The 14,158-nt window shown below is 33.7% G+C and overlaps 1 protein-coding gene across 5 annotated transcripts in view; it reads left to right on the forward strand.

The window, feature by feature from the left end:
- The window catches only part of RPS6KC1 (ribosomal protein S6 kinase C1), a 141,611-nt gene that overhangs the window by 9,141 nt on the left and 118,312 nt on the right, over positions 1–14,158 (forward strand). For 4 of the 5 annotated variants that reach the window (XR_012063509.1, XM_006198767.3, XM_072948525.1 and 1 more), the window contains exons 2-3: positions 1,419–1,454; positions 7,292–7,412. Coding sequence is in view for 3 of the 5 variants with exons in the window: in XM_006198767.3 (XP_006198829.1) it covers positions 1,419–1,454; positions 7,292–7,412 (157 nt within the window). In the remaining 2 variants the exon portion in view is untranslated. Of the gene's footprint in view, positions 1–1,418; positions 1,455–2,940; positions 2,961–7,291; positions 7,413–14,158 lie in introns of those variants that run through there. The other variant, XM_072948526.1, reaches the window with a different exon arrangement.

Genomic DNA, 14,158 nt, shown 5'->3' on the forward strand with positions numbered 1-14,158 from the left:
TTTTTCTATCATCAGAGAAAGTTCTGTTGGATAGCACTGTTCTAAATTAATGAACATTGTGAGAGGTTTTACCACATTTTATATCCTGAAAGTTGGAGAATAGAGTGGCAAGAAATTGGAAACCTTTCCTGTCAGAATTCTTGGGTGGGACCTTTCCAGATAGTTTCGTTCTCTAGTAAGGGAGAGAGGGAGATCACTTTTTAATTACGGAGTTCTTGCTGTGCTCTTGTTTGATGTCTACTACTGCCAGGCCAGGCAGGGAGTATTATAGAGAAGATCAAACCAGTAAGTGGAGGAGTCATAATCTGAACCAGGTTTGTCTGACTTTTTTTTCCATTGAAGTACAGTCAGTTACAATGTGTCAATTTCTGGTGTACAGCACAATGTCCCAGAAGTTTGTCTGACTTTAAATAGCGTATTTTTTGGGTTTTGTTTTGGACCTCAGGACTAGTGTTGGGTTGATCATAATCCCCAGTTCATGCTATTGTCCAGTCATCAAAGACTTTTCTTCCTCTCATCTATAGGCATCCATTTTAATGTGGTTTATGTATCTTTTTGTTTGTTTTTGCAAAGTACATATTGTAGCATCAAGTTTGTGACTTACACATTTACGTAGAAAGTATTATGTGTCTAATATGAGATTTTCCTGCAGCTCTTTTTGATGCTGTTTGGTGATTTAAGCACCCAGCCTCTTCTTTTCAGAAGTTTTGTGAAGAATTCTTTGTGAATAATGTTAGACTTTTTGCCTTTTGTAATTACAGAAGTCTAAAAGAATCCTCCAACCATCCCACCCCCTTTGCCCCTTTGTTTAGGGAGTATTGAAAGGATTATTTGTCCCTAAATGCTGTATATAATTTTTTTTATAACTAATTTTCTGTAAGATATTTTGTTTTCTTCTTCACCATTAGAAGGTCAGTGATTACTTTTACTTCTCACAGATAATGGTGTGTCTGAGCATTGTGGCTTCTTTTTTTTTTTCTTCTTGAAATTTTATTGAGCTAATTGTAGATTTACATATAGTTTTAAGAAATAGTACAGAGGAGTCCCTTATATACTTTGCCCAGGTGCAGCTGCTTTTTATGCTTCTGATTTGTATGTAGGCTGGGAAAGGGAATAGACAAGACTGTTAAAATTATGTCAAGTAAGAGTGAAGGGCGTGAGGCATTCTCTTGTGAATGTAGTAATAATGAACTTCAGCGTGTGCACCTTTTTTAGCTGGCTTTTGCTTAATTTTTTAGTATGTGTTTCAGATAGTGAAGTTGTTATATAGCTGAGTTCTGTGTAAGTGATATAATATGGTATTTATTGTCTTTTAAGTAAGTAAAATTTTTCATACAAATACTGTTGAATGTATTATGCAAATGTGAAATACTAAGTTTTAATAATGATTAGATGTTTCTGTGTATGTTTTGTTTTAGGTCGTTTCACGAAGAAATCCAGAGGATGTCCAGGAGGTAACATGTTTATCCATATGAAAGTTTTATTTTATATATTTGACAAAAAATTTAATTAAATGTTTTATTGAGGAAACATACTTGAATGTGTGTCTTTGTATTTGTATGTTTGTCTAGAGATTGTCTTCAATTCACAAAGCAGTAGCTGAAGTGTTTTATTTTAGACCTATTAAGTACATGTTAAGTTTTAGTGGGTGTTAAGTTATATAAATAAGAATTTCAGGAATTATAGTGCTATTTAATTAATGTGATAATTTTTCTGATAACTACCATTCATAAGATTTCAGTATTAGTTAAGGGCCTCTGTTTACCTATTTCAAAATCATGATGCCTTTTTGGTAAAAAATGACAATATTTAGTAAATAGTATTAATTTTAAAGATCATAATAATAAATTATGAGTTTCTGTCTACCCATTTTTATATTGAACTGACATATTGACATCTTGGAAAACTGCTTTGCGTATAGATGTTTCTTTTTAAAATTTTGTAGGTAGTTCTTTTGCACACTATTTCCCTCTCTCTAAAATGTTACCAACTTGTTATATTTTTGATTAAAATTGTGGAATTCTCTATTTGTAATTACTTTGTGCTTAGTTATATACCTTTAGGAATCCTAACTGAGGAACTTTCTTCTTTTAACATTTTAAAATTTACTTTCATTTTGGTACTTGCTTATTTATACTAGGATTAGAAGAATATATATATATATATATATATACATATATATATATATCTTACTAAAGTGTTTAAAACAGATGCTATAAATTGGCAGTCTTGATTCTGTAAGGTTTTTTTAGTTTTCAATTGAATGATAATGTCTTCAGGTGGGCTATGTATTTTCTATTTAGCCACAAGCTCCACTACTCCTTCCTGCATACCTGGCTTGATTCATACTTGGTTTGATTGTGTGACGCATGTTTAGACACTATTTTAGCTTGTATACATTACCATTTCTTACTATATCTGGTCTGATGTTTGTTTTTTTTTCTTTGGTTAAAAAGAGTTAAATGAAAGACACATTTTTAAAAGCTTTGATACTATTTTCCTTAGGGGTTTTAAGATATCTTTCCCCCTATGGCCCCCTCTCCCCCAGCCAGGAAGAGAATACTGTAATGTTATTTTGGAAGAAAAGGCTATATCTATATCTTTTCAAAATGTCAGTGAAATTATTTTGTTCCATTGATTAATGAAAGTACTCTTTGCCAGTTGATTAGTATGAACTCTTCCTTAGAATTCTACTAATTAATTTAAATTAATAGTCAATATCAGGCTATTCTGCTTTTGAAAATTTACAACTCTGTTAGAATTTAAAATGGGTTGTATTTTCTTTGAATACATTGTCTGATTGCTGTGCTGTAGTTTGTAGCTTGATGTTCCCCTTTTCCAGGGAGAATCCTGAACCAACCTATCCATGAACATGCTCTCTGCCATTTCCTTAATCCTTTTTTGGGGAAAACTCTTTTATAATAACAACTGTTGGTGAAACCATTCATCAGAACACTCTTGTAAGTGTCCTTTAGTTAGATGATTGCATGGCCCTTGGTTAGAAATGGTATAACATTTTCAAAAGGATGTCTTCTGTCTAGTTGGCTTCTTAAAATGTAGAATACCCTTGAAATTATAACAACAGTTTTTAGTTACTCATGTATTTCATTTAAACATTGAAATTCACTTTTAGGAGAGGAATTCACTGCCTAGAATTTGTTTCAGTTTCCTTTCTTTTCATTTTCTCTCTGTTAACTGATTTATTTATTTACTGCTTTAGAATTTAGTTAGACATCACAGGGGTGTTGAGTATCAGTAGATGTAACTGTTAGTCTAACCAAATATAGGGCTAATAATATGCTGTCCTTACAAAACTTGAGAAATTTAGCTGCTTTCACACACACACACCCCTTGGCACATGCTACAGATAGCTGTATTTTCTTCATAAGGATGCTAAAATACTCACATGGAGTAAATAATTTAAAATTATCCAGGATAAAAAATTTATCTGGGGACACCGTATAGCTCAGTGGTAGAGCACATGCTTATTGTGCATGAGGTCCTGGGTCAATCCCCAGTACTTCCATTAAATAAATAAATAAATAAATAAATAAATAAATAAATAAACCGAATTATGCACCCCCCCACAACTAAACCAAAACCAAACAATCTATCCAGGATAACTTTTTTTTAAAATCTTTAAAAAATTCCCTCTAGATTTTTATTCATTAGGAGCAGCATGGGGATAGCTGAGGAAGGGACAGGAGTAGTTAATGTGGCCTTTTGTTCAGTAGATTCTCTAGATCGTGAACACCTGCAGAAGGTAAAGAAAGAGCTGGAGGTGTTGTGCCCCCCCCCCTTTCAAAAAGGAACCTATAGCTCTCTTTCTCTATAGGTAGTAAATTTCACTGGGGAAATTTGGGAAATGTGAAGAACTGAAATAGGACTGCCTATGTATTATGTCAAATCTCTAACTTTTAAGTTATTTCATAAATAAAATAGTTTTAGAAAAACTATTTGAGCACATTCAGAAATGTGTCAAGGGAAAGAAAAGGCTCTTGAAGAAAGAGGAAAAGAAAGTCCATAAGCAGATAGTATGGTGATGACGTTGGTTGTAAGAAAAAAGATAATCCAGCAAATTTTAAATACTATGTGAGAGTATAGTTAGGACAAAGTTAATTGAATTGAGTGGTTTTGTAAAATACAAAAGGTCTAAAGTTTTTTTGTATCATTAAGTGAAATTATCTGAAAAGAAAGCATTTGTTTTATGTAGGAAGTAAGGGAATGTTTTTTAATGAAAATTAAGCTTTCATTAAATTTATACTCTATGATTATCACTGAGGAATTTTACTCAGAATAACTTTAATGGATAAGAAATTTCTGCAGCGTTGGTTTGATAGAACAATAGCTGTTAATATAATTTTTTTTTTCCTCTGATAGGTAAGAATTGATCAGTAGAGAAAATACTTGTATCTTTTGGGACTCTGTGTCGTCCAATTATAAGCATCAGTATTTGCTGATGTAATGGAAGTGTGCTTTTGTTCATTTTTCTGTTTTGAAGATCCTAGAAATGTCCAACTTAAAAGGAGTAAGAAGAAAAGGAGACAGTGGATGAACACATTTTTACAGTGCTTTGGTTTCCTGCATTTTTTTGAGGGTTTATATTTGCTTTTAGATATTTCACTTCTACAGTTCTAGTGTTGAGAGTAAGGAATATGTCCATGAATAAATTAGGCTATGGTGAAGAAACAGAGATTTGCACCTTGTGAGTGCTAATTCTTGCTCTGCAGACTATCTGTTGGTTTATATGCCATGGTATTATTATCACTATTGTGATTAGATTGTTACCTTTTGTCCCATAAGTTACTCTGCCTTTATTTTAAAATGACCCTAACTAGAATGTAAATTTTATCTGCAAATTGTGTTGTTTTCATCAGCTACAGTAGCTTCTGAATAGCTATCAATGCCTAGTTTATAATGGCTTTTAGGCTTATAATGGCTTATGTAAGATGACTGTCACAAGTCCATCACCCATTTCCCCCTTAAGCCCTTGGCAATGTAGTACCATTCTAATTTGATCTATTTTAAAAATATAAAAATAACACTGTTTTTTTCCCGTGGTGGCATTGTGTTAATGTATCAAAATTAGAAACTACAGAGAAGCAAATAATATGAGAATTTAAAATCCCTTGTAGTCTGCCTGTCCTGAGACCTTTTTCTTTTCAGGTGTTGGTTTGGCTCTCAGCTCTTTTTACTCTTTGACTGGCACTGTTGGTTCTCTGCTATCAGTATGTATCTCGTTCACTTCCATTTAAAGTAAAATGTCTTCTTCCACCCAAGTGTCCTGTCTCATGGCACAGTTGAGCTTCTTAAACACTTACTTTGCAGTTGGTTTCCTCTTCCTTACTTCTCGCTGGCCCCTCAGTGCCAGGGTTCCCTATCATTCAGTTGTTAGACTCCTCATCTTGTTACAAATGCGGAGAAATCTTTTCTGAGTGGTTACCACCTCTCTCTTGATGACCCAATTAATACATGTTGCTTAGTTCTTGCTCTTCGAACTCCAAACTTGTCTATTCTATTGGACATCTCTAGTTAAATGCCTCAAATGCACCAAAATAAAATTATGTCTAAAATTGAACTTTGTTCTTATCTCAGAATAGCTTCTTCTCCTTTTCTCTTCACGTTAGAAAATAGCACCATTTATCCAGTTGCAAAAGCTAAAAGTTTAATAATTATATTTGGCATCCTACTCTCCTTTTAAATACTTCGTTCCCAAACACTTCTGTCCCGCTTTATTTTTGTTGGTCTGGTCATTACTTCCCTTCAGTATGCTCACCTAAGTCAGTACCTTTTGTAGGTGCTCCTTCTATGGTATCCTTTTCAGCATTTATCACACCATCTTGTGATGTAGTTATTCTGTTAGCTTATTCTTCCTAACTTAATTTTTTTATTAAAAATTTTATTTATTTATTATTTTATTTTGTGGGGGAGGTAATTGGGTTTTTATTTATTTACTTATTTTTAATGGAGGTACTGGAGATTGAACCTGGGACCTCTTGCATGCTAAATACGTGCTCTACCACCGAGCTATATCCTTCCGCCTCTTCCTAACTTTAAAGGAGGGACTGTATTTCTTATTTCTTCATCCTTGTGCCAAGGCAGTGCCTAGTATGAAGTAGGGTCATGAAAATACTTGTTTCGTTGACTATTTTTGTTATTGAGTAAATGAATAAAAGGAAGGATCAGGAGGAAGCAGTTTAAATTAATTCCTATTACAGTCTAACTAGTTTCCGAGGATTAAAATCAAGTCTCCTATATTAAAAGCAGGATACTTACTAATCATGGTAGAGTTTTTGATAGTGTGACCAAGTTCAGTGAAGAGTGTCTTACGTGCAGAGCGTAGGTTTTTTGACAAGTAAGTCATAAATCACACTTGGTTACATGTTTGACCTAAGATTTGCTTATTAGCATTATACCATTGAGTTTATTAGAAGTGCAATTATTAGGTTTTCAGAAGCAAAGACACCAGTATACCAGGTAATGGAATTTAAAACTCAGTTTTACCCTTTTCTGTGGAGACTGAGGGGCAAAATCAGTGATAACAAGGCCATGTGTCATCCTTTTTTTTTTTTTAAGTGTTTTTTCCTTCTAATTTAATCTAAATAAGTTTAGACAATAATTCAGACTAACAAAGGTAAGCTTACTTTTACATGTTATGTAATCTAAATGATTGTTATTTTATTATTATTATTTTTTAAAATACACTAATTTTAGTGGTATTCTGATCAGACTTTACCTTGCCTCCAGAAATCCTACTACTGTTTTCGTTGAGATTTAGGAAATGCAAAAGTTTAGGTTGATTACTTCCTACAAAGCCATTTCTTCTTTAGTGTTTTTCGGAATATGTATCCTTTTAGGCAAATGCTGAATATGTTCTTTGTGTTTAAAACTTGTCTAAATTAATATTTTGTGTTTATAAACATGCTATTTTTGAGACAAATATATATTTTGAGATCTAGCTAATTTCCAGCCAGTAGTCATTGATTTTTGAAGAGGTTAAGTGACATTTTATGTAGTGTAGACTTTATTTTTCTAGTGTGAAGAAAACAGTACTTGCTTACAATGAAATTTAAAAGCCAGACAGAACACTTGGAGGAAGAATTGCTGCTTTATATTTTTAAAGCAAGTAGTATTAGTGAATTTCAGACAGTTAACCATATTGTTTGGAACATATTTATTTGCCTTTGCGTGACAATTTTGAGCACTTTAATGAGAAGATTATTTATTGTTAGATATCTGAACCTAAATTATTTCCCTGTGAGATACACATTTAATTTTCTTCTCTCTTTAGATAATTGTGTGGAAGAGATACAGTGACTTTAAGAAACTACACAAAGAACTATGGCAAATTCACAAAAACTTGTTTCGACATTCAGAATTGTTTCCTCCATTTGCTAAAGGAATAGTGTTTGGTAAGTGGTTATTTCGAAATTGTGATTTTAAAAAGTGATGATTAGCTAATTATGTGTATATACTGGACACTGAGATGCTGAACCATGCAGTCAAAAGCCCCTTATTAAGATGGTTTCTATCATGCTGCAAGCACTTGAAGTTGTTTTTTCGTGTTCTTGCTGTGGTTTCATTAACTCGGAATGCATTTACTCCTACCTTTCATGGAAAAGCAGCACCAGAGCAACTCCAATTCTAACCAATCAAGTAAGTTGAAAAACCCTGTAGGAACATAAGATGACTTTGAATTATTCTTATACAGTTGGTATCTGTTGGAGATTGGTTTAAGGAACCCCCCCCCCCCCCGCCAAGGATACTAAAATCTGCAGATGCATATGTCCCTTGTATAAAATGGCATAGTGTAATCAGCCTTTTGTATCCACGGCTTCCGTATCTCTGGGTTCAGCCAACTGCAATTGGCATCTCATATAAGTAGAATCATACAAAATTTGTCCTTTTGTGACTGGCTTGTTTCACTTAGCATAATGTTCTCAAGATTCATCCATGTTGTAGCATGTGGCAGAATTTCTTTCCTTTATATGCCTGAATATAGTCCATTGTATGTATATGTACCATTTTGTTTATTTCTTCATCTATCAGTGAACGCTTGGATTGCTTCTACCTTTTGGCTATCAGAAATAATACTGTTATGAACATGGTGTACACATATCTGTTCAAATTCCTGCTTTTTATCTTTTGGGTATATACCCAGCCGTGGAATTACTGGATCTTGTAATTTTATTTTTAATTTTGTAAGGAGCCACCATACTGTTTTTGTTGGGGTCTGCACTACTTTACATTTTCACTAGCTGTGCACAAGGGTTCCAATTTCTCCACCTCCTTGCCAACACTTGTAATTTTCTGTTATTTTGATAACCTTTGTGTTCTTTTTTTGCCTTATTAGTTTTCAAATACCTCATTTTCTTTTTTTATATTAAATTCTCTTTGTTAAAAAAATTTTTCTTTGTTAAAATAATTGATATGTTTTTAATTCCCTGACTGGACCTTGACCAATAGAATACAGAATATTCCTGTTTTTTTCTTAGACTTTACCATAAATATTCTTATGCAGACAGCTTCATACTCATCTTGTTATTTTTAAAAGTTGGTTTCTGCATGTAGAATTACAGAGTCAAAGTGTATGCACATTATTTTTTTAAGTACACAGTTTTTCACATTGTAAAAGTAGGATATACAGATCACTCAGATGATACAGAAAAATACTTAAAAATTCAACCTTAATACAATCTTCTAGGTGGTTTAACATTTTAGCATTATTTTTAGACTCTGTGCACATATAAGTATGCATATGCCTCTTTACCTTTCTATGCATATAAACTTCAGAAACGGAGTTTTGCTATATGTAGTTTTGTAACCTCTTTTTCATTCAATAGCATATTGTGATTATCTTTTCGTGTCAGTAAAAAGAATCTACATTAACTATAATAGATGCGTAATATTCTAGTTTTTGTTATGTACCATTATTTATTAACTGATCTTTTACTCATATTATTTTAATTATTTTTGCCATTATAAACAATGCCATACTTAATATTTTTATTTGTACATTGTTATACAGATGTATAATTATTTAATTAGGATAAATTCCTGGGAGCAGAATTGCTTGGTCAAAGAGTATACATATTTTTGTGACTTTTGATGTGTATTGCATTATTGTTTTCAAATAATTTTAACATCAGTGTCCTTTATACATTGGAATAGGTTTAAAAGTCAAAGTAATAGAAGCATATGTCTAAGAAAATTCAAAAACAAGTCACAAAACCAAGCTAATAAAGAATAGTCAATAAAAAGCAGTAATTTCTTGGAGAGTGACATCAGGACCATGGCAGCATGAAATGATCCTTTCTTTCCCCTTCAGTCTGCAACTTATAAAATATCCACAACTCAACAATTTCCTCTGCCTAACACAGCAGGATTCTGGAGAGATCCACACATCTGAAGGTGGATGGACTAAAACACACAGAAGAGGTAGAACGGGGTGGGGAACAGTGGAGGTGGTGCCTGCAGTTCCACCCTCTGGCCACGGTGGCTGAGCCCACAGCCCCAGAGGATGAGGTAGCAGCAGTGGAGGCAGTGCACATGACTCTGGCCTTCTAACCGTAGTGGCATCCAGAACCGCAGGGTGGTGCATGAGTGGTGGATGTCAACAAGGAAACATTAGCCTTAAATGAAGCATTAGACCAGAATTATAGATAAATATAGAACATTCTATCCAAAAGCAGCAGAATACACATTCTTCTCAAGTGCGCATGGAGCATTCTTAAGGATAGATCATATGTTGGGATGCAAAACAAGTCTCTTAAGAAGATTGATCAACTACAAGAAGGAAGCTGGAAAAAAATCACAAATAGGTAGAGACTAAACAGCATGCTACTGAGCACCTATTGGGTCAATGAAGAAATCAAAGGAGAAATTAATACCTGAGGATGAGTAAAAATGAAACTATGTCATACCCAAATCTATTGGATAAATGAAAATGAAACTGTGACATACCGAAACTATGATACAGCAAAAGCAGTTCTGAGACAGAAGTCTGTAGCAATATAGGCCTACTTCAAGAGACAAGAAAAATCCCGTAAATAATCTAATCTTACATCTGAAGGAGCTAGGGTAAGAACAAGTGAAGCCCGAAGTCAGCAGCAGGAAGGACATAATAAAAGTCAGAGTGGAAGTGAGTGAATAGAGACTATAAAGACAATAGGAAAGATCAGTGAAACTAAGAGCTGTTTCTTTGAAAAGACAAAATTGACAAACCTTTAGCTAGACTCACTAAGAAAAAGAAGAAGACTCAAATAAATACAATCAGAAATGAATGAGGAAAAGTTACAGTGTATACTATAAAAATACAAAGGATTATAAGAGACTACTGTGAACAGCTATATGCCAACAAGTTGGACAACCTATAAGAAATGGGTAAGTTCTTAGAATCTTACAGCCTTTCAAGACAGAATCATGAAGATATACAAAATCTGAATGTACTGATCACTGGTAAGGAGATTGAAATGGTAGTCAAAAACGTCCCAAAAAACTGAAGTCCAGGACCACATGACTTTATTGGTGAATTCTATGAAACAGTCAAAGAAGATTTAGTACCTGCCCTTCTCAAACTGTTCCAAAAAATTGAGGAGGGGGGAGTTCTTTTTAACACATTTTGTGAGGCCACCATTACTCTGATACCAAAACTAGATAAGGACAAGACACAAAAAAGAAAATTATCTCTGGTGAGCATAGATGCAAAAATCCTTAACAAAATATTAAGCAAACCAAATACAGTACATACAGATCATACACCATGATCAAGTGAGTTTCATTCCAGGGATGCAAGGATGGGTCAGTATTTGCAAATCAATTAATATTCTACCCCACATTAACAAAATGAAGTATAAAAATCTTATGATTATCTTAATAGATGCAGAAAAAGTATTCAACAGTTTCCAACATCTATTTTAGATAAAAACTTTCAGTGAAGTAAGATGGTTAAAGAAGGGACATACTTTTAAACATAATAAGGCCATACACAGCAGACCTGTAGCTAACATCATACTCTGTGGTGAAAAACTACAAGCTATCCTTCTAAGATCAGGAAAAAGACAAGGATGCTCACTCTCGCCACTCTTATTCAGCATAGTGTTGGAAATCTTAGCTAAAGAAATCAGGCAAGAAAAGAAACAAAAGGCAACCAGATTGGAAAGGAAAAAGTAAAACTTCAACTATGTTTCGGATGACCTGATTTTATACATAGAAAACCCTAAAGATTTAATCAAAACTATTAGAAATAATAAACAAATATAATAAAGTTGTAGGGTACAAAATTAACATACTGTGTTGCAGTTTTATACACCAACAATGAACCTTTGCAGGAAGAGCAATTAAGAAAACAATCCCATTTATAATCACAACAAAAAGAACAAAATATGTTGAAATAAATTTAACCAGGGAGGTGAAAGATCTGTACACTGAAAATTCTAAGACATTGTTAAAAGAAATTGAAGAAGACACAAAGAAATGGAAAGATATCCTATGTTCATGAATTGAAAGAATTAACATTGTTAAAATGTCTGTATTACCTAAAACAATCTGCAGACTCAATGCAATCCCTATCAAAATCCCAACAATATTTTTCACAGAAATAGAACAAAAAAATCCTAAAATTTACATGGAATCACAAAAGACCTAGAATAGCCAAAGTCATCCTGAGAAAAATGAACAAAGCTGGACATATCACATTCTCTGATTTCAAATTAAACTACAAAACTGTACTAATCAAAATAGCGTGTTATTGACAGAAAACACAGGTCAATGGAACAGAATTGAGAACTCAGAAATAAACCCACACATGTACGGACAACTAATTAAGACAAAACAGCAAAGAATGTACAATATAGAAAGGAAAGTCTCTTCAGTAAATGGTGTTGGGAAAACTGGACACCTCCGTGCAAAAAAACAAAACTAGACCACTGTCTTAACCCATATAGAAAAATTAACTCAAAATGGATTAAAGATTTGAATATAAATTCTGAAACCATAACATTCCTAGAAGAAAGCATAGGCAGTGTGCTCTTTGACATTGATCTTAGCAGTATCTTTTTGGATATGTCTCCTTACGCAAAGGAAATAAAAGCAAAAATAAATGGGATGGCATCAAACTAAAAAGCTTTTGCACAGCAAAGGAAGCCATCAGCAAAATGAAAAGACAGCCTACAAAATGGGAGAAGATATTTGTAAGTCATATCTGTCTGGTAAGGGCAAAGTAAAAATATATAAAGAACTTATATAATTCAACAACAAAAAAACAAACAGCCTGATTGAAAAATAGGCAGAGAATCTGAATAGAACTTTTTCCAAAGAAGACATACAAATGTCCAATAGGCACATGAAAAGATGTTCAGCATCACTAGTTATTAAGGAGATGCGAACCAAAACCCCAATAAGATCTCCCTTCAGGCCCACTGGGATGGTGATTATCAAAAGTTTGGAGAGGATGTGAAGGAGAGGGAACCCTCAATTATTGTTGGTGGGAATGTAGATTGGTGCAGCCACTGTGGAAGACAGAATGGCAGTTCCTCAAAAAATTAATAGAAATGCCGTATGATTCATCTGTTTCACTTCTAAACAGTTACCTGAAGAATATGAAAACACTAATTTCAAAAGATATATGCAACCTTATTTTCATTGCAGCATTTTTTACAATAGCCAAGATATGGAAACAACCTTAATGCCACTGATGGATGCATGGATAGAGAAGATGTGGTTTGTGTATATATATATATATATATATATATATATACACACACACACACACACACACAATCAAATACTACTCAGCCATGAAAAAGAATGAAGTCTTGCTATTTGCAACAACACTAATGGACATAGAGAGTATTATGTTAAGTGCAATAAGCCAGATGGAGAAAGACAAATACTGTATGATTTTGCTCATGAAATCTAAACAAAACTAAACAAAAACAGATACAGAGAACAGGTTGGTGGTTACCAGAATGGTAAGACAGTTAGGTGAGGGCCATATGGATTAAGAGGGTCACATGTATGGTGATGGAAACTGGACTTTGGTGGTGAGCGTGCCGTGATGAAGAATTATATATATATATAAGTCAAATTATAATGTTAGACCTATGAAACTTACATGTTATAAACCAGTGTTACCTCAAAAAAACCCCAAAAAGCTGTAATTTTCTGTTCTGCCTGTCCTCCACCCATTTTTCCTTTTAGGGAGAATAGACTTTTAATCTTTTCTGTTTTCATTTTTTATTTATCATGTGTATATTTCTGTATCTATAATATTAAGGTTATACCTTTTTTTCTTTGATTAACAACTTATGACCTATCTGTTGACTTTTTACTCTTGTGGGTAGGGATTTGACTTACCCCGTTCCCCTGTTCCCCTGTATTATTATGTAATGTTTTTAGTTCCTTTATTGACTATGCCTCTGTTTCTTACTCCGTAACTATAGAAAATACTATTTGTCCCTAAGATGAATCTAAAAGTGTGTTTGTCCTTCCTTATCCTTCTTTAGCTCCTTTCACCACTTAGCTTTTGAAATTTGTGCTTGTATTATAGCATTTGTCAAAGGTGGTAATATTTGTATTCTGTTCAATAATTGTAATCATGCTTCCATACTTAATCTATAGAATGATTTTCAATTCTGGAATTTGTTAGACATCACCTGTAATATTTATATTATTATGGCTATGTAAATATTATTGATTATTATATCGAGTAGTGTACCAAAATTACATTTTTTCTCTGAGCTTAATTGTGATTATTACTGTGACAATGTAGTTTTAATGGAGACCTTTTTCCTTATACTACATCAGTAAATCAAATTCATTGTGCATTCTAGCTTGCTCTATATCTGGACCATGCCTCTTGTAGTCAGCCTCCAAGATGACAACCTATAATCCTTGTCTCCTACTATTCACACCTTTGTGTATTCCCTTCCCAGGATTGATCTGTGTGACCAATAGCGTAAGGAAAAGTGACAGTGTGTCATTTCTGAGATTAGGTTATAAAGGCTGTGGCTTCTCTTTTGGGGGTGTTATCTCTCTCTCTTTCTCCCTCTCTCATTACTTGCTCTGGGGGTTACCAGCTTTCATATTGTAAGGGCACTGCAGCGGCCTATGACAAGGCCCACGAGGAGCCAACAGCCAGCACCCAGCAGGCATCTAA

Source organism: Vicugna pacos, chromosome 23 (genome assembly GCF_048564905.1).
Source record: "Vicugna pacos chromosome 23, VicPac4, whole genome shotgun sequence".
NCBI classification, from domain to species: Eukaryota; Metazoa; Chordata; class Mammalia; order Artiodactyla; family Camelidae; genus Vicugna; species Vicugna pacos.